The sequence below is a fragment of the Rhinopithecus bieti genome, unplaced genomic scaffold (assembly GCF_001698545.2).
Source record: "Rhinopithecus bieti isolate Rb0 unplaced genomic scaffold, ASM169854v2 scaffold_5002, whole genome shotgun sequence".
Classification (NCBI taxonomy): domain Eukaryota; kingdom Metazoa; phylum Chordata; class Mammalia; order Primates; family Cercopithecidae; genus Rhinopithecus; species Rhinopithecus bieti.
The window spans coordinates 796,599-817,498 of NW_016804830.1; the positions used below are offsets into that span (position 1 = coordinate 796,599).

The 20,900-nt window shown below is 54.6% G+C and overlaps 2 protein-coding genes across 2 annotated transcripts in view; one reads left to right on the top strand and one right to left on the bottom strand.

Annotated features, from left to right (window-relative positions):
• Positions 1-9,868, bottom strand: part of LOC108528595 (translation initiation factor IF-2-like) — a 10,662-nt gene extending 794 nt beyond the window's left edge. Inside the window, exons 1-3 of the mRNA XM_017870467.1 lie at positions 9,799-9,868; positions 1,332-1,589; positions 1-660 (exon numbers count right to left, since the gene is read on the bottom strand). Coding sequence (XP_017725956.1) covers positions 1-660; positions 1,332-1,589; positions 9,799-9,868 — 988 coding nt within the window. The remainder of the gene's footprint in view (positions 661-1,331; positions 1,590-9,798) is intronic.
• NECTIN1 (nectin cell adhesion molecule 1) overlaps positions 41-20,900 on the top strand; it is a 68,534-nt gene continuing 47,674 nt past the window's right edge. Inside the window, exon 1 of the mRNA XM_017870485.1 lies at positions 41-584. Within this exon, the coding sequence (XP_017725974.1) occupies positions 506-584 (79 nt within the window). The 5' untranslated portion in view covers positions 41-505. The remainder of the gene's footprint in view (positions 585-20,900) is intronic.

Genomic DNA, 20,900 nt, shown 5'->3' on the forward strand with positions numbered 1-20,900 from the left:
GCCGTCGAGCCCGCCGCCCGCCGCCTGGGCCCCGAGCCTTCCGCGCCGCCCGGGCGCGTCCAGCCACCCTCCGAGGACGGCCGGCCATGGACGCTTGCAAGTTGGAGCCGAGCGGGAGGGTGTGAGCGCGCTGGGGCCAGGAGCCCGCGCCGCGCAGCCGGGCAGCCGGGCGCGCCGGGGGTGGGTCCCTCTCCCCAGCCCCGCTCTGCGTGGAAGAAGAGGGCGGGGACCGGCGCCGGGAGGAGAGTGGAGGAGGAGAAGGGGCATGACTCGTGCAACTTGCGGCGGGCATCTGCCGAGCCTCTGAGCCGGCGACGGCCTGGGGTCCGGACTGCGGCCGCGCGGATCCCACCCAGCCCACCCCGCCCCGGCCGACGGCTGCAGCTGACCTGGATCCTCCGAGCGCCCGCCGGCCGCCAGCGATCTTCCTTCGTCTTCCGGGCTGGTTTCTGCAGCGCGAGGAGCGCTGCCCTCGCCGCCCCTCTCGCCGGACCCCCGGCCCCCGATGGCTCGGATGGGGCTTGCGGGCGCCGCTGGACGCTGGTGGGGACTCGCTCTCGGCTTGACCGTATTCTTCCTCCCAGGTAAGCGCGCTCACCTCTGCTGTCCCCACCCCCATCCAGTGCCTCCCCGGGGCTGGGAGCCGGATGGCGGGCACGACTGGATTGTGGGGAGTGAAAGGAGCCAAAAAAGTTGGGTCACGGCTTGGGTAAAGGGGGTGGGAGGTGGCACGGCGGAGAAAGAGGTTGAGAAGCCGAACAGCCTGCCCTGCAGGGAAGCAGTCGGATGCACTTCCCTGTGTAGCATGAAAGCACTTTCTCCGCTCAGTTCTTCACAAAAATAATAATATGTAATAGCGTTCTATTTATTTAATAACCAGCTCTCTGCTCGGAAAGCAGTTTGGAAACACTGCGTGTTACATAAATGCAAAATAATCACCGTAATCACGGTCTCGGGGTGGGAGACAACAGCCCCAGGAGGAGGGCGTCAGTCTCGGAGCTGATGGGTTGCGGGTTTGGAGTAGGCGGGGGCGGGGGGACTTCGTTTCTTTCGGCGGCCCCTTTGCCAGACGGCTCAGGACGCTCGGGCCCCCTCCCGCCCCACACCGCCCCACAGCGGGCGCGGAGAGCCGGCTGCTGCTGCAGCAGAGGCAGCTCCTCGCTCACCTGCGGTTCCTTTCCTGGAGGGTGAGGCCGGAGCAGCCTGGGATTGCAACCTCCGGGCCTGGCGCGGGACCGGGCTCCCCCTCGGAACTCTGCTCCCAGCTCTGGGGGCTCTCCCTGGAGGAGACGCCGCGGGCTTCGTGCCAACCAGGTAGCTGCATGACCCACTTTCCCGAGGGTGCCCCGCGTGTCCTTCCTCGAGGTGCGGGCTGCCGGCAGCCGAGGGGTTAACCTCGCGCCCGACCCCGGGGTGGCCCTGGTGGCCCACTCTGACGGGTGGGGTGGGCTCGGAGGCTGGGACCGGCCCAGGCATATTGTGCTGGGGAATGAACTGGAAAATGCGTTTAGGAGGCAAATCCGACCGAGTCCCTTCGCCTGGATTTAACCCTTTGTGTCCCTGGAGAAGCTGCCGAGCTCGCCGGCTGGCTGGACACCAAGCGCGGGTCAAGGGGTGTGGGGAGTCCTCCAGCTCCCTGGGTAGAAACCAGAGACGACCTGCAGCTCTAGCAAGATGGGATTTTGAGGAGGGGGGAGGATCTTGACTGGAGCACGTGGTCCCCGCCTTGGGGTGGCAGATTAGGGGGTCAGTGTACAGAGACCCTCTCCTCGTGGGCCAGGAATATTAGATCCCGAGTTCCTACAATGTGCGATGCCGCAGAATGGCCAGGCAGTTTGTTATGGAGAGACCAGTCTGGCTGCCTAGTTCCGGGGCTAGGGTGCACTCCTGGAAGGCAGAAGCCTGGCCTCATTCCCTTCTATGCCTCTTCTGCTGCCAGCCAGCTCACTAGGAGGGCCCCACCAATCTCCCTGAGTGGTGGATGTCTGGGAAGCAGTCTGTGAAAGCGGGTACTGGGGTGCCTCCACCCCTGAAGCCTGGGGTGCTGCCCTGCTGGATGTGGGGGGGTAGGGAAAATCCAGGGCTCACAGGTGTCACTGCTCACCCTGCCCCCAGAGGGTGGTCTTGGTGAGAGCCAGAGGTCTTCTCACACTGGATGGCCTAGGAAGCCAGCCTAAGATACAGAAGTTCCGGCTCTAGGACTTGCCTGGCCACTGGGATTTGAGCTTCCAGGAACCCTTCAATTACATATGTCCTCATCCAGAACCCAGAGAAAGGAGAGCTTCCCAGAGCTCTGGTTGGTCCAGCACACTAGGGGTTAATGTAATCCTGGGATGGACAAAGGGTGGTGGGAAGGGTTGGGAGAAGGGGAAGGAACTCACCCCATTCTCCCCTCCTTTTGTTATTCTCTTTCCCCAGCTTTGTGATTCCCTTCATGGTTAATTCCTTCATTGGGGGCTAGAGGCCTGCTGTGCTCCACCCACTCAGGAAGTGAGAGCAGGGAGGTGAACTCACCTGGCTCAAGGTGGATACAACCCCTGCCAAAAATCCACATGAAAGGGTGGGATGCAGAGAAAGGAACCAGGGTTGAGAGAGGTACTTAATAAATGCTCTTCCATCGACTATAATTGACTGATGGATAGCATCCACGCACCCAAGTTCCCGAATCGCCCAACTCCTCTGCCCAGTGCCTGGGCTCCTGGGGCCTTCTCTGCTTGCTTGCTCTAGGGTCCATGAGTGCAGAGAGGCAGGTGGATACGGTTGTGCCCAGTCTGACACTTGGATGGAGGCTGGTTGGCCCAGAAGTTGCAAGTCCACATCCTACTTTGCATTATCTGCCAGCTTCCTCCCCATTGCCCGCTATAGCATCTCTCTAGGGACTTGCCAGTCTGATGCTCTTTTCAGGGTTTTCCTGGGCTGTGGCAGGGAACCTGGGTCTAGGGGTTTGAGGAGAGGAAGAGGGAGGGGCCTGGAGTATGTGCGATTGCCCCCAACTTCAAAACACTCCCAATCTGGCTATTGAAGTGTAAACACAGAAGTATGTTTTCAACAACACAGACTTCACTAAGCAGTGTGGTGAAGCCCCACAGGCCTCTGTTTCCTGAGATGACAATCCACGGTTTCTTCCTGTTAACTTAGAGGAGAGGGTCAGTGGGGCAGGTGGGTTACATCCCAAAAAGAGATGGGGGAGCACGAGGAGGAGGCAGAGAACCTGCCTGAGAAGCAGGTGCGTTGAGCTGGTGTCCCACCTACACCACACCCTCCCTAATTGGCTTCCCTACACCTTTTGTCTGGAAAGAGAACACACACCCCAGGTGTCATGCACACCCTCGGAAGACCTGTCGGGTCACAGCACACCCCTCTCTGAAGCCTCTCTCTGCAGCTTGTGCAGAGCTTGCTGCCATGTGGTCTTTGAAATTCCAAGTGTCGGGGCTATTGGGTTATTTTCCTTCCTCTCTCTCTATTTCTCACATGCAGTGGTGTGCTTCAGCTTGCTGGGCAAGGCATTATGGCAAGACCAGTTCTGCTGGCCTGGGGTTTGCAGCATGTATAAGTGGGAATCTCCTTACCCATTTATAAGGCAGCACTGTGGAGTGCCTTGGAATTGGATTCTAGGCCTCCGTAGTCAAGACTGGAGGGGAAGAGGAGATACTGCAGAACTTGGGCCCAGTTGCCCCGGCTGAGTGACCCAGAAGGCATCTCTTTAACCTGAACTTGTGAGCATATGGGACAGGTAGCCCTCGTTGCCTGAGGCTGGTTGAGGTGAAGAGTGTTATCAGTTCTCTTCTCAGCCACTCACATTTGTACAATGAATCCACCTTGGCTACTGCTTGACCACGGACTCTGTTGTATGTTGCCAGCATGGTTGAGCTGGCCAGAACCCTAGTGCTGATGTCTGAGCAAGTGGGCCAGGCTTGCTGGGGGCAGAGGGTCAGTTCCAGTTGCTGTGTCTATGATACTGCCATTGTTTAGCAGCTGACTAATGTTCATTGTTCAGCACAAACAGAAAACACCCAAGGGAGGTGTGAATGTATCTTCGATTTTTCCGATTGTATCTTTTCCTGGCTAACCTGGTGAATTGAATGCCTCCTACCTCAGAGACGGACAGATAGAGAGGTGTCAGCATATTCACCTGTTTTGCTGATTTAAAAAAAAACAACTTTAAACATTAGCCAGTGTGCCAGGCTAGAATGGTCATGAGCCAGTTGTGGAACTTAAGCTGTGACATTTCTGACAGTCTGCATAGGGTCTCACCTTTAGTATAGAGTGTGTGTGCACACACGTATCCAGGGCTTTGTGTGTTTGTGTTGGTGATCTGCCATTCACTGTGCATGTGTGCATCTGTGGGGACTAGGAGTAGGAGGTGTATGTACTTGTGTCTGTGGGTCACTGTGGGACTAGGGCCATAAATATGTAACATCAAATGTATATTCACATGTAACTGACTGCTTAGAACTTTCTGACTAGGACTTTGTGAGTGGTCCGGACTTGAGAATGCGTCTCTTATGTGTCAGAGTGTCAGTGAGGGTGACTTTGGGAGGGCACCCAGGATTTGCCCTTGGTTAGCTCTTCTAGGACACACTACCGGCCCCTTTGGCAGGTCGGAAGCCTCTATGCCGCTTCCTTTTTCTGTTCTGCCCTTGGCTTTAGACTGGGCCTCTGCCTTCTCACAGGGAGATGCTGAAGACCTTGACCACACCGGGAGAGAGATTCCTCTCTTGTCAGCCTTCTGTTGTTTCCCTGGCAGGCAGAGCAGCACTGGAACCTGGCATTACCTGGGGCCTGGCCTGCCCGATGAGTTCTCATGATCCGTAAACGGCTGGGAGGGGCAAAGGGAGGCAGTTTTTCAGCTCCTAATTTGGCATCTTTGCTTCCTACATGGGTGCTTAAGAAAAAAAATCATGGTGTGTGTGGGGAGGGGAGGTAGCATACTCTGGGCATTTTAAAAGGGTGTGAGCATGAGCTTTGGTCCTCCATGAGGGCCCTGCAGAGCTATGTGTGCCCAAGTGGGCAACATACATGTGCCTGGAAGCATCTTGGGTTCGTGACGCAGAAAGCAGGAGCCCCCTTATTGGAAAAAGAAGTGGGAATAAGGGACAAGGAGTGGGGAAGAGGGTGGTCCTGGGAACCCAGCACTCTGTGCCCAAGCCCAACTGGAAAATGTTTCCCCATGATGCCCACCCCTGTCCATAGAGACCGGGTCTGCAGAGCCAGCAGCAGATGTGCTGGCTGGGGTAGGAGGTAACTTAAGATCTGAGCAGGGATCACCTTGCAGAGGGAATGCCCTGAGCTGGAGATAACACCCTTTAGTCCAGTTAACCCTTTAAGCTCTGGATTCTCTCATGCTGTTGGGGGCTAGGAGATGCGGAAAGGGAAGAGATATGAGAAAACACACGGAACATAGTATCTGTACCCCAGCCCATTCCACAAGGAGAGATGAACTCGGTGTAACAGGAGAGACCCAAGATGGACACAAATAAAGACTTTCTGACAGCAGATTGTAGAATCTTCAGGGCAGTAGATTATCCCAGGTTTGCCCTGGGTGGGGGACGGGGAGGCAATAGGTATGTATTCTCAGGGGGTGGGGGGCTCGTGGGAGGTCTGCCTTTCACAGCCTCCCAGGAGAGAGCAGAGCAGCAGTGGTCCCTGGTGCAGGGAGAGCAGCAGGCAGCTCAGTTCCTCTCCCTACAACCTGGTGATCACCCCGTCTTGGCAGCCCAGCATAATGAGATAGCAAAGTGGCGCCCACTGGCCTGGGTTGGAATCCCAGCTCTACCAATTACTAGCTGAGTGACCTTGGTCAAGTCACTTTATAGGCCTGTTTTCCCATCTTTTTTTTTTTTTTTTTTTTTTTTGAGACAGAGTCTCCCTCTGTCCCCCAGGCTGGAGTGCAGTGGCGAGATCTCGGCTCACTGCAACCTCCACCTCCTGGATTCAAGAGATTCTTCTGCCTCATCCTCCCGAGTAGCTGGGACTACAGGCATGTGCCACCACGCCTGGCTAATTTTTTTGTATTTTTAGTAGAGACAGGGTTTCACCGTGTTAGCCAGGATGGTCTCAATCTCCTGATCTCGTGATCCGCCCACCTTGGCCTCCCAAAGTTTTCCTATCTTTAAAATAGGTTTTTGTTAATACACATTCCCAAAGAGGTTTGTGAAGATGAGATTGAGAATGTTGTATGAAAAGTGCTTAGCACATTGCCAGGCATGTGGGCACATGCAGTGAAGTGAACTTCTATCCCCTATGCCTTCCCTCTCAATGGTCCTGGCCCCTCTGAATCTGCTACTTGTGTTCCCTTGAGAAAGAGCCACTCAGCTGCCTGCACACTGCTGACCTCACTTCCCGTGTCCCCAGCCAGGTGCTACTTGGGAAGCGAGTCCCTGCCCCCATTGGGGAGCCTGGCTGTCTGTGGGTACCTGCACAGGTCCAGCTGAGGTGATTGAGGGTTACCTAGGCAGCAGGTGCTGTGCGGCCTTTGTTCTGCCGCATATCACTGAGGGCTCTCACGGCACCTGCCTCGCTCCCTGGCTGTGGCCCAGCTGGGGCACCATTGCCTATCTGGAGGCTAGCCACGGCTGTAGAGAGGAACTGGGACTCAGCCCCTGCCTTCCTTCACTTCCACATTTGAGGGGAAGTTGGGCAACAGCACCCTCCCTCCAAGACTCCATTTGCCCCGTGAGATGGTATCAGCCAGATGGGTAGAGAATCCCTGCTGGGGTCACCTCCTTCTCACTGACAGAAAGTCCTTTCAGCCTCCTGTTACAGACTGATTCCTTTTGTGAACTGTCATAATACTGTCTGTGGCACTCTATAGCCACAGTTTCAGCTGAGCCTCTCAGGAGCCCCATGTGAATGGCATTAGTGTTGTATTAGTTCCATTTTAGAGACAAGGAAAGGGAGACCTAGGTTTAGTAACTTGCTGACCATCTTATGCTGTTGTGGCCACATTAGACACTGGGTCATCTGACTGCAAATCCAGTAAACCAGAAGGATGAAAAGATCGGGGATGGACAGATGGAAGAGGATGAACCGGGCCAGTAGGATGTTAGAAAATGTCCATGGGATGGTCCTCTACTTTACCAGCCATGACCAGCTCACACTCCCCCAACAGCAGGGCAGAGCCTGGCAGCTCCCTGGGGAAGTGAGGAATAAGTTGAGGATATAGGTTGGAGGGTGGCCCAGCCGGAGCTAACCACAGAGCCCAAGTTGGTGTAGAATAGAGGATGCCTAACAGTGGAACATTCCTGGGGGCGGGGGAAGCAGTGTCCTGGAGCATCTCTCTCTGGGTATCTGGGCTGAGACATGGGCAGCGCCCCTGAGGTGTGAGCATAGAGCCCCAGGGCACAGGTAGGCACAGTGCCAGGGTGTGGGCCTGGCCCGGAGCAGAGAGCAGGTGTGGACTAGACAGCGTTGCAGACTAGACAGAGCAGCAGAGAGGCACGGGGGCTGGCGCTCTCCTGGACAATCCCCCACCCACTCTGGTCAGCACAAACCCCAATTTCATTCTCAGTTTATGAGGAGTCTCATTACCAAGCCACAGACAATAAAACCCGCTAGGCCACTCTGGCCCGGATCTCATTAGAGGACATTAGTTCCACTGGCTGGTGGCTCCACTGGGACACAGCTGCGGGAGTTGGGACACAGCTGCGGGCGTGGCCCAGGCAGCAAAACAGGCCAGTGGCCATGGGCACCAGAATGTCCCATTGGGAGTCTGAGTTCAAGCTACGGGCTTAAATGGAGTCCCTCCCCACGAAGTCCTGGAATGCTTGCTTCTCAAAGCTAGAAACGCGTGTCCTGCCTGCCCATTTGGATGCTCAGTTCTGCCCCCTGCCTGAAGAGGAGAAGGACACGGCTCCCTTCAGGGCTAAGGAGCTGGCCTTTTCTGGGAGGAGCTGGGTAGAAGCTCAGCAAATCATCATTCCATGGAGGAGGGCCCTTGGGGACAGGGGACAGCACAGCCTCCCACACTGTGTACATCTGGATGTGCTCTGAGATATACGCCCTGGCACCACAGATGGACTCTGGAGTCCTCACAACAGTCTTGGCCTGAATCTTGGCCTTTCTGTCTGAAAAGTGAATGTAGGGAGTTGGGGACCCTGGAGAGGAAGCATTTCCCCTCACCTATAGATGGAGTTTCATCCATGGCTAAAAGAGCCAGCCACTGCAGAGAGCCAGCAGGTAGCCTTGGCAGGGGCTTCCTAGTCCCACCCCTCCCTGGCTTGAGTATCTTATCCTCAGTCATTGTGCTAGGGCCTTGGATTCCATCTTGTGGTTCTTCCCACCAAAGACAGGAGGATTTGTTTCTTAGCAGATTCTGATGCCTGCTGGCCGGCAGCCTCCTCTCTGCCTGTACCTTCCCCTGTGCTTTGCATTCCTCCCCTGCAAGCCCACATACCTGCTGGTCATCAGAACACCACCATGGCTTGAAGGATGTGGCCATAAAAAACAAGACAGGAGCCAAGGCAAGCGTGTCCCTTCTCGATGCCTCAGGCTTGTGAAGGAAAATGAGCACCACACCCAAATAACTGGCTTTTAGCACACACAGGCTTACTAGGGGTGCTCCCATGGTGGGGGGTCACACGGGTCAGCCCACGCTTTTGCAGGTGCCCACCAAATGAGTCAGTGGAAATGAGAGCACCAATCTGCTAGGGCAGATGTGAGTCTGCCCTGCTGTGGAGGAAGGGGCTGCGTGGGCTCATGGAGCGCCCCTGTGAGGCAGCCCCTGCCGGCAGCTGGTCTGGGGTACATGCCCCTGGTGGGACTGGGGAGGCAGCTGCTGTGACTGTTCTCTGTGCCCCAGGCACCCTCTTCCTCTGTCCCAGTGTCTTGTGGACAAATGCTGTCAGCTGCTAGGACAAGGGCAGTGGAGGAGGTGCCTCTGGTCCTAGCCAGCTCTGCCACCACATCATGTGGGTCCCACTGCAGGGGAGGACGGCGGCACGTCCTCAGTCTGCTGCTCCAGTCTGCCCACATTGCTCCTTGGGTGAATCCACCTAAAGCACACCTGAGGGGGCACAGCGCCTCCCTAACTGGTCCCCCACTGCCCTCCCCTGCACACCATGCTTTTCATGCCCAGCACTTTCCCGCCTCAGTGCCTTTGCACATGCTGTTCCCCACATTCCCCCTTATTTCCCGTAAATACGAAATCTAAATACTGAGGTCAAGAGCCACTTCTATCACGAAGCTTTCATGACCCTGCCCCCCAAGCTAAGGATAACTTCTCTCATCTCAAATCCCCCAGTGCCTCATCTATGCCACCCCTGCCACCAATTACTCTCCATCCTGCTATCCAGTCACTTGGGCCTGGCATTTGTCTTCATCACAAGACTGAGAGCTCCATTGCTGATGAGGCTTGGTTTCTCCAGGGCCTGGCATAGGGGACCAGTAGTCCATTCTGGGTGGATAGACAGTTGCTTATTTGAACTATTGATGAGGATAATAATAACACACTCATATTGAGAATTCCTGGATGCCAGGCACTGTTGTAAACATCTTACATGTAATTACTTATTTAATCTTCATAACAGCTCATATGGAAGGTACTTCTGTTTTCCCCAGTTTTACATATGGAAAAATGAGGCCCAGATAGAGCTTAGGTAACTTGTCCAGGGTCACGCAGCTAGTAAGTGGCAGAGTCAGGATTCTGATTCCAGAAATCAGGCCCCATGTCCGTGATTATACCATGTGGCTAAGCCGCCTCTCTTCCTGGGGGGTGGCAGACAGGTGATGGAGGAAGACAGTTTCCTAAGCCTGGAGTCCTCACAAGACCTTGCTTCCAGAATCTCTTCCCACCCTCACATAGCACCTTCTTATTCACATTCCTGTCCCTTCCATGGTGCAGCGAGAACCTGGTGTTGTAGTTGTACATGCCTAATGCATTTGGGGAGTTATTAGTGCTGAATCTTCAGAGAGTCTTGGCACGGGTTGAACATCCCCAATCCAAAATCCAAAACTTTTGGAGCGCCAACATGACGCCACAAGTGGAAAATTCCACACGTATCCTCCTGAAGGGGCGCAATCCAAAGGCAGTCAAAACATTATTTCATGCACAAAATTATTAAAGCCACTGTATAAAATTACCTTCAGGCTATGTGTATAAGGTGTATATGAAATAGAAATGAAATTTCGTGTTTAGACTTGAGTCCCATCCCCAAGATAACATTTTACATATACAAATATTATAAAATCTGAACAAATTTGAAGTCTGGAACACTTTGGGTCTCAAGCATTAGGGATAAGGGATATTCAACCTGTATTACTGGTATATCCTGCCACAGATACTGTTGTGTCTTGGGAGTATTCATGTGGCTGTGCCAGAGTGGAATGTCTTGATGTTATCACTGTTGCATCTCCTGAGTCTTTGGGCATCACTGATACCATTTGGGCACCCCCACACACACCATGTCTCATGGTGAGACCAGAGGCGGGTATAGTAGCTCCTCTGAGATAATCTGCCTGGTCCCCCAGTGGGTGTTCCCAGGCCAGCCCCAGATCCTGGGTGGATCCAGGGCTCAGCAAGCTGATCCTATGCCAGAGCCTGTCCTAAACTTCTGGAAGGTTTCAGGCCCTCTTGCCCTCACCCAGAGATCCCAAAAGATGGCAAGGGAGGGGCCCCTACCAGCGAGTGTGGATGGGGAAAAGGATTTAGGGTGTTCACCTGTGCCGCCTGCTTTGATCTCCTGGGATAAAAGCGTTGGTGCTTCCTCTGCCTCAGGCAGGATCAGGACAGCAAGCTGGAGAGAGAGGCATTGACCCTGGGTCCAGGCGCCCTCAGCTTCACAGGCAAAGGCAGAGAACTATCCCAGAGAAGAAGATCACGGGGGCAGAAAAATCAAAGCCCTTCCCCAGGGTTGTGGCTGAGGACTAGGAGTTGACTCCAGACAGTCCCTGTGCAAATTGTCCTCTCGAGGGTCACCCAGGGCGATGCTCCTCCCAGCACACACTGACCCTGCAGGTCACCATGCAGGCTCAGGCCTCACAGACTCCCTTGCTTAATTAGGAAGGTAATGCGGCTGCAAAACAGTCATCTGATCTGTGCCGACGCCAAAGCGAAATTCCTCCTAGACCCTCCGCTGTTCTAGATTATCCATGCTCCGTTAGCTTGAATTACCACGCGGCCTCTGTGGCCCAGACACAAGCCAGAGCTATGCGATCAGCTCCTGGGGCTGAATCTGCCCTGCACCTAGGAAGTGCTTGGAAGCAACAGGAGTTAGGAGGGCGTAGGACCTGCCTGACTCCCATCCAAGCCCGAGCATTGCCCAGCCAGCACGAGGGGACCAGCATTGCCCAGAGGCCCCTGCCCTGGGGCCTGCAGGTGCCTGCCAGGCCCCCGAGCTTAGCCACTTTTATGTCCCTCTCCTCTGCCTGCTGGGACCAGGCCCCTTTGAGGGTTTTGAATCAGTGGGAGAGGCTTTCTGCAGCAACTCCTAGGCATAAATTGGAGCAGAGGCAGGGACAGGCATCTCCCTGAGTGTAAATAACAGCCACACTGCACTGGATTATTTTATCATGATTGCCCACCTCCCCGGTCCCCGAACTGTCCTGATCTCATTGGCCTAGATTGCTGCATCTCTCAGAATGATGGAGGGGCTGCCTCTCCCTTCCCAGGCAGGGTGGCCAGCCCTGCTATTGACGCACCCTCCTACCCAGCAACTCCCCAGATTTATTCCATGTCTTTATGGTGCCTGGAGAGTCAGCAGTGTCCTGGGCCGGCAGAACACTCTGATGATCTCCACTGGCATGATGGATGGGCCTTTGGGGGAATGTATGTGACAGCCCCCTGCTCCCGGCCTGCCTCTGCCCTGACCACAGCTCCGTTCCCCACCCTCCCAGAGGTCAGATGATGGGCCTCGTGGCCAATCCTGAAGGGATGGTAATGATGGAAGAGGGAGACAGCGTCAGTCCTCGGCGCCCACCTCTCAGTACTGCTGCAGGGTCTTTCTGGCCTCCTCCCCAAGCTCTGCTCACAAACACCCTTCCCAGGAAATATCCCCATTACCCTCTCTCATCTCCCATCACTCTGTTACTGCTAGCCCCTCGGCACTTGTGTACACAGTTTGCGCTGTAATGATAATCTGTGCTGGTTTATGTGTTCCTTTACAAGTGTTTTTATGTTCTCTGTGTGTGTATGAGGAAGGTTTATGATGTGTGTGCGTGTATGAGGTCACGTGCTGTGTGTGTGTGTGTGCACATGCGTGCGTGTGTGCACGCGCCTGCTTCTGATTAGACTGTGATCGCCATCTTCTCCCACACAGGTGGGGGACTCTCACCCCACTCCTGGGGTTGGGGGCACACCCTGGCTACTAAGGGTGGGCAGAGAAGGAGGGGGAGCCAATCAAAGATGATGACTGTCCGGGCAGGGTCTGCGCTGCCCCCCAGCCGCCAGTTAGAGAACCGGCGAAGGTCGGTCTTAGATCATTGTTTTGTCTACAGGGTCACAAACAACTGGTTTGACTATTTTCCCCAAGAAATTGACTGAACCCAGTGGTTATTTTGGAGTCAAATGATCTCAGCCTGTTATGACTTACCTGTGTCAGTGGGTATATCTGTGTCTTCTCTAAACAAGTTCCCTTAGCTGTACAATGGGATGAGATGATAAGGGGCTGGAAGGAATGAATAACACATGTGGTGTGCTTAGCACAAGCAATAATTTGCTTGATCCAGAGAAAGTCTTCGCACCACTTGGCTGTTGTGAGCTACCACTCAGAGGGACTCCCAGTCTGGAGAAGGAGGGTCCGTTCCCTGGGGCTGGGGAAGCCAGGCCTAGGAGCCATCCTGGCTGTGTGTGCCCCAGAACGCTGTGGGGAGCCCCTCTGCTGGGCTCCTGTGACTTCTCCAGGGTGGTCAATGTGAGCAGGGTATGTCTTAGTCTCAGGCCCCTGGGCTACTGGAGATCCACCCCCATCCCCAGATGATCACCTAGGCAGGTGCCTCCTGTGTTCCCTTCTGAAAGGGAAGCAAGGGTTTCACTCAAGGTGCAGAATTCTGGTTGCCCCAAGTGCCCAGTGCCAGTCCCTGTATGAATCCCACCGCCCTGGATGTGTTGTGGGAGAGGTAGACAGGTTCATCCCGGCATTCACTCAGTATGTGCCAGGCACAGAGGTGGGAGCTGTAGACAGCAACAAACATAATATCCAGTCCAGCACTGCATGGCATCCACGCTCTGACCTCTGACCTCACACACAGCAGGTGCCCCCTGAGTGTCATCTCTTTCAGGCAGGAATGCAAGTTGGGTTGAGGCCTGGGTGGATGGTGGAGAGATGGAGCTGGGGTCTTGTGGGTCACGCCATCATAAGCCCCTCACTCTCCTTAAGCCAACCTGCTTGGACATGAAGGGACAGTGACACTAGGCAGGGGCCTGCATTCTCCTTCATTCTACAAAGATGAGTTAAACACCTGAGCCCACCAGGCACAGTGACTCACACCTATAGTCCTAGCACTTTGGGAGGCCAAGGCGGGTAGATAACCTGAGGTCAGCAGTTCGAGACCAGCCTGGCCAATATGGTGAAACCCTGTCTCTACTGAAAATACAAAAATTAGCTAGGTATGGTTGTGGATGCCTGTAATCCCAGCTCCTCAGGAGGCTGAGGCAGGAGAATCACTTGAACCCAGGAGGCGGAGGTTGCACTGAGTCGAGATCACGCCATTGCACCCCAGCCTGGGCAACAAGAGTGAAACTCCGTCTCAATAAAAATAAAAAAAAAAAATAACCTGAGCCCACTTGTTCTTCTGCCGGACCCAGGTCTGGAAAGAGCCTCCCAACTGGGCCTGCAGCTGAAGGTACCTCCCTGCCCTGCAGGGGAAGGTGGAGAGGATGTCAGAGAATCCTGGAGCCTCAGCATTGGAAGGGAAATCAAATGCTGTAGCACCCCATTCACTTCCTAAAACCCCTAACCACATTCCGGTCTGTTGGTCATCCTCCAGCTGCAGCTGAATCCCTCCACTGACAGGGTACTTACCACCCTCCATGGAAGCCAGGACAGCTCTGACTGCCCCCAGCTCCCCCTTCCCCCTGCAGCTCCCTCCCATTAGTGTTGGAATCGCATGGAACACATGTGATCCTGCAGGCATTTACAGACAGCCCCGGCCCCCATCTCTCCTCTCCTGAGTCTCACACACCTCACCATCTCAGGTGCTCCCCTTGGATCCCCAGTAACAGCTCCAGATGTGGGCTGCCCCACCCGGCGATGTCAGCCTAGGATTCCCAGCTGCCACAGCTGTCCCAGATCTAGGAGGAGGCAGTGTGGGTGGGCCCTCCAAGCTTCCCTACCTCCCTCTATCCCTTTCCCAACCCCCACCCCTTCCCACCCCTGTTTTCCTTTGGATTAATGATAAATTTCAATGAAAGATCCGCTTATCTCCAGTAGGAATTAAGGAATTAAGTTGGTGATGGGGAGAGAGAGGACAGGGAGAGGGAGCATATGCAGAGGGTCAGGGTACAGTGGGACCGTGGGCAGGGCAGGACAGGGCAGGGATGGCGGGGCTGTGGAGCAGTCCCCTCTGCCTGCATCAGTTCACCCTGGGGTGGGCTGGGCTGCGCTCCCCACCTGCCTGCACCGTCATGGGGGATGGATGTGGGGCTGCTTGGGGATGGGTGTGGTGACTCATGGAAGGAGGTGCATCACAGGGATCCTGCAGGTAGGGTGATCTGGCAGCCTCCTGTGTCACCTGTTGGTGCTTCATGCCATGGTGCAGTGGCTCTGTGACATGTCATGGCCCTGGGAGGGCGAGCCACGGGATGTGGCAGGGTGGGGCGCCCCGCTTTTGGCATTAGGATACAGAGGCACATTCTGCAGTTGGAAGTCCAGGGGCCACCAACCCACAGGTGGCTCATGAGTGCCATCCAGGCACTAACGCAACTCCCAGGCAGGTCCTGGCTGCCCCTCGAAGGGGCCCACCCCAGAGGCTGCTGCTCCTGCCTCTGCTTCTTTGGTGGAACTGACTGAGTTTGGGTTCCTGCAGCAATGGCTGAAGGAATCTCTCACCCCTGGAGAGTCTAAGCTTCGATGTATCCTCAGAGCAATTCAGAAGCCTCTATCCTGAATACCAACAGGGGCCACTCAGGGTCTGCAGCATCCCTTGCCCCCGAAGCCCAGAAGACTCTGGTTAGAGTTTCTCCCCAAGTCCCCAGGCTTGCCGCTCCTTGGCACCCCCCGGCATCAGATGTCTCACTGGCAAGCAACACCGGGCCCAGGACTGCGGCCCCGAAAGGTGCCTCCCCTCGCCAAACTCTGAGGCTAACCCGGGAGAGATGGGAGCTGCCCTCCGGAGGGTGGGGGGTGAGGAGGTTAGAAATGAAGGCAGTGTGGGCCAGAGGACATGACTGCCCCTCAGGTCATCCAGGCCAAGCTTCGCCTGCCCCAAATAAGTTTCAATCACTGCAGTCCCATTCTTTTCTGACACCCCCAAGGCTGGGAGTAGGGGTTAGTGTTCGGTAGCAGCAGCCACCAGGGCCCCTGGAGATAGGAGGAGATAGGGGCAAGGCTGGGCAGAGACAGTCACAGTCAGGGGTAAGGGTAGGGAGTGGGGAGGGAAGGGGGAGGCGTGGCACGTTGGGGAGCTTAACACTCAGGAAGCTGGGGGAGGCCAGGAATTGGGGCCTCAAGTCCAGGAGTCGAACTGGTTAATAATTAGTGACTCTGGTTAATAAATCATGGACTTTTTTTTTCCTAATTTCAGCTTCTCCTTCCACCCCACAACCCTAGAGATCTTTCTGGGCTCTGCCCAGGCCTCAGAAAAGAAGCCCCCACCCCCATCCTTGCCCTGGGCTGTCACCTCCCAGGTAAGATTCGCCCTCTGTCCCTCCACAGCCCTCCCGAGGCCTCTGCCCCCTCCCCCAGCTGGTTTCTGGTCTCCAAAGCCAGTGTGGTGTTTAATCTCCAAGAGAGATTAGTGACCTGCTTTCGCCGCCCTCCCCCACAGGCTGCTTGGATGCCCCTAAATATTCCCTGCTGGAAGGGCAGGCCCCCATGGCCACCCAGAGAGCGTCTCCAGGTGCCCTCCTTGACGGTGCCACCCACCCCACCCACTGACCCACTTGGCTGCAGACCCTTTCTGCTGGCAAGAAGGTGTCATGGGGCACCCTGTGGGTAACACTGCCCAAACGCCTCAGGTGAGGTCAGTCAGCAGATGTTCCTTGGGCATCTACTATGTGCCAGGCTCTATGTGTCAAGAAAAAGATACTTTAAGCAACTGGAATTGAGGTTAAAGGCTGATGCACATGAGCGGGGACCTGAAGACCGGGTGACTCCAGGACTGGCAGTTAGGGTGAGGAGAAAAGCGGACACTGGACGTTTTTTCATCTCTAACTCTGGGATGCTTCCGTTAACAGTCAGGCAGGTTTCTGGGTTTGTGTCCCTTTTGCAAGATTGCACCAAGGGCAGAGATCTGCTTTTGTAAGGCTTGTGGTGGTCAGGGAGAGGGAGGGAGGAAGGAAAGGGGAAAGGGGGAAAGAAGTTGCCTCCTTCCCCTTTGTTTGAAGGTTTTGAAGTTTCCCTCTTTTTGAAGGGTTGAGGCAAAAGAATGAGAGGTCCCTCTCCCGTCCGAAACCTTGCACGTGCTGGGGCTGAGAGTATAGTAGTGACGGATTAACTGGCCTCAAAACAGGTGAGGCCTCTGTCTCCCAAGTAATCTTCGCACAAAGCCCCCAGAGATTTACTTAGGTGATGAAACTATGCCTGGGGCTATGGTGGAGACATGGGGGCCTGAACTGGGAGAGGGGAGGGGAGGGGAGGCTTCTCTGGGACCGTGACCTTGATTCTGAAACCTGGAGGCTGAGAAGGAGTGCGCTGGGACGTGACCAGGACAGCCAAGGGAGACCCAGCCACGAGCATGCCTGGAAGAAAACCAGCGCCTCCACGGCCTGTGGACTGGGACTTGAAAAGAACAACCCCCCAATCTGTCCTCTCTGATTTCAGCCTGACCTGTGCGCAGTCCAAGCCCAACTTGTCCAGAGCCACCCTTGCCCTCTTTTTCCCAAGACACAGCCCTCCCTGGGCTCTTCCCATTTCTGTGATGAAAGCCCAGTTCTGCTGTGCACCGGAGCCGTGGCTCCCTACTTCACCCCTGCCTCTGATTTGCTGTGAGTTCTTATCCCATTTCTGCAGGACCCCTCCCCAATCCTAGCACCACCACCCCCATCCCGCCATTCCTATGCAGTGTGACAATAAAAAGTGTCCTCAGACTTTATTGAATGTTCCCCGGAGGACAAGAGCACCCCAGTTGAGAAAACACTGGTCTAGGCCTTCACTGCAACCAGAGCCTCCTTTTCCAAAACTGCTTTTTCACTGACTGCTCTACACTCCCACAACTTTACACAGACCTATTTTAAGTTCCAGTCAAAATAAACTGCTCCCAGCTTCTCCAGTGCACTCCTCGGCCTTGGCTCCCGATGATGGCTGAGCCCCAACACACCCACCTGTGAAATGCAAGGCTCGAAGACACCAACCCCTCTACCCCTTCTGTATTGTTTAGTATTTACTTTCTGTCCTCCCCTCACTCTGTACCTGAGCTCTTTGAAGGATAGGGCCCAGCCTTAAAATCTCTGCAGGCCCTAGCTCAGCGCCTTGCACACAGTAGGTGTCCCATAAATGTACAGTAAACCGATGGGAGCTGGCTAGCTTCACAACCCCGATAAGCTATGAGGTTTCCTTCTCCCATGCCCCTTTCTTTTTTTTTTTTTTTTTTGAGACAGAGTCTCACTCTGTTGCCCAGGCTGGAGTGCAGTGGTGTGATCTCAGCTCACTGCAACCTCTGCCTCCTGGGTTCAAGCGATTCTCCTGCCTCAGCCTTCCCTAGTAGCTGGGATTACAGGCACTTGCCACCATGCCTGGCTAATTTTTGTGGTTTTAGTAGAGATGGGGTTTCACCGTGTTAGTCAGGCTGGTCTTGAACTCCTGACCTCAGGTGATCCACCTGCCTCGGCCTCCCAAAGTGCTGGGATTACAGGCGTGATCCACTGTGCCTGGCCTCCCGTGCCCCTTTCTTTCTGTTTTTTGTTTGTTTGTTTTTGGCAACCCTATTTAACCCCCATGCCAAGAAAGGAAAACCTCTGATGCTTCCCTTTTACTTGACACCTCCCCTCCCATCTTATTTTGTTTGCAGTAAACAAAATCATCTTTTTTCCATTTGCTCAACATTTATGAGCACCAGGAAACTGCGGTTATGTGTGTGTGAAGTTGTGCGTGGATGTGTGGTTTGATAGGCGGGTGCTGTGAGATGGCACGGTTCTTTGTGTGGGGTGTTCGTGTTTGAGTCAGAAATTATACTCTTCACACCAGGGCTTGTATGGGGTCTTCTCTCCTACCAACTCCTCCACACTTCAAACTCCTCTCACACTGGGCTTATGCCCTCTGTAAACTCTGACCTTTCAGTCCACCATGCCTTTGCTGTTCCTGTCTCCTCTGCCTGGAGGACGCCTACTTCACCAGCTGGCAAACTCCTACTCATCCTTCAAAGCCCAGTGAAATCTTACCTCCTGTGGGACACCTCTTGTTTCTCTAATTCTCCTTCCCACATTCATCATTTCTTCCCTGTATCATCATGGCACTTTGTGACCAGTCCTACCGCAGCAGTGATCATGTGAGTGAATTTATTCTGTGTCCTTGATATCCTTCACATGCATACACACGTATGCAGTGTGTGTGTGTGTGTGTGTGTGTGTGTGTGTGTGTGTGTGTGTGTGTTTATAGCCCTACTGGCAGGCACTTGGTAGATTCTTAATACATGTTTATTAAATAAATGAGAATAAATTGCTTACTTGGTTTTCCAAAGCATTTTCTTTGTACTATGTTAGAGGAATGTCTCTGTGCAATGACTCTGCCTGACCTTCCCGCACTGCTCCCACGTGTTCCTGAGCATGTCGACCTGTGTGCATACTGCAGCGTTCAGCTGCACATGTGTGCTTGGGTGTGCGTGTGTGCGTGCATGTGGCTCTGGTTCAGCACTTCTGTAAATGGAAAGCTGTGGCTGCCCCTCCCCAAGCTGACATTCCCTCAGCACGACGCCCCCACCTTTGAGGATTGAAGGGGTGACTGGGTGGTGACCTCCCCCAGGCAGATTTCTCTACCCACCTGATGTCCCCCTCCCAGAACGGTGACCCAGGGCTTCCCGTCCATCCTGGGGGCTGAGCTCTCTGCGGCCTCGTCACATCACGCTCCCTTCCCTATCCATCTCTGCCCTGTTTAATTGGAATTTGGCTAGTGGAGACCATCTGTTCTATTCCGGCCTGTTTCCATGACAACCAAGTGGCTTGAGACTGAGGTTTGTGGTGAGAGAAGTGGCCTGGGGGATGCTGGGAAAAACCAGCTAGGTCCTCCCCCTCAAACCCGCTCCGCCTCGCCCTGCCCTCTCTCCACAAACCCAGAGTGAAAATAAAGCTGTTCCCTGCCTGAGAGTTGGGGAGCCCTCGAGCATCACTCTCCGCTCCCAGCCCCCAGTCCCCAGCCCCAGTCTTTCCCAGGCTCCTTTCAGGCTTCCTACACAGGGCTCCCCTCCCTTCCCACTTCCATTCAAGAGCACCTTCTGCCCTTGAAGACTAGGGAGCTAGCCCTTCCCTTCTCCCCACACCCCCAACCCTCCACCCCTGGAAGTGAGTGCTTCCTCACAGCCTGGTTACAGATGCTCAGGGCCCAACAGAAAAGACTTTTGAGAGGGTAGTTTCGGCTTCCTCTGCGCCCCTGCCCCTGCAGTCTCTCCCCCGGCCCCAGGTAGCAGAGTGGCCCAGGCAAGTGCATGGCAGACAGAAGCGCCCTGGACCCGGCATGGAGCTGGTGATCCCAGATTCTCAGGGGCTGAGACAGGCCCTGGTACACTGGGGGTATGAGTGAGGGGGTCTCTTATTTCTGAACAGACAGTTCTGTTTTCATGGTGTTATTTTCTGCCCTAATTTCCCCATCTATGGCAAAGCCTCTTCGTGCCTGTTCTATTACCAAGGGACCCGCCTGTCTTCAAAAATAGGTGGTGTGGCTTGTCAGGTGACTGTCTGTCGCTCTGGTCCCAGGCATCTCGTGCAGGATATGTGTGATATGTTGGCTATGCAGGTGGGCCTACGGGCTGGGGTGTCTTGGGATCTCTCTGATGCCCCCTTTCACAGCAAAATCAGTCCTGGGCAGTCCTGAGGAGGGAAGCTGAGTCTTGAACTTCAGAAGGCCAGTGCTTTTAGCAGCTGCACTGAGCCGTGGGAGCCCAGGGCCCCCACACTTGGGGGTGCTGCAGACTTGCAGAGGTCTTCTGGTAGCCTGCCTGTTTCCAGCCTAGCCCCACCATCATCCATCCTTCTTCATGTGCCTCTTTTCTTCTTTTGTCTTTGTTGAGATAGAATTCACAAACCACAAAATTCGCCCTCCTAAAGTCTACGATTCAGTGGCTTTAGTATATTCACAGGGTTGTGCAGCCATCACCACCTCCTAATCCACAGCATTTTCATCACCTCGAAAAGAACCTCGGTATTCATTAGCAGTCACTCCCCATTTTCCCTCCCCCAGCCCCTGGCAACCACTCATCTACTTTCTGTGTCTATGGATCTGCCTATCCTGGACATTTCATATAAATGGAATCATACAGTATGTGGCCTTTTGTGACTGACATCTTCTACTTAGCATTCCACGTGCCTCTTTCCAAAGCACAGATGTGACCATGTCACCACTTTGCTTAAAAGGCGTCAGTGGCTCCCAGTTGCCTACAAGGTGAAGTTCAGGCCCTCATCTAATACAAAGCCCTTTTACAACTGGCTCCTATCTTGCTTTCCATTCGCCCTATATTCCCCTCTCCTCTGCCCCAAATATCCAGTGCTTTAGCCACATCCAAGCTTTTAAAAACACTCTTTCCTCTTTTCCTCTTCCCCTCCTGTTCCTCTCTCTCTCTCTCTCTCTCTCTCTCTCTCTCTCTCTCTCCCTCCCTCC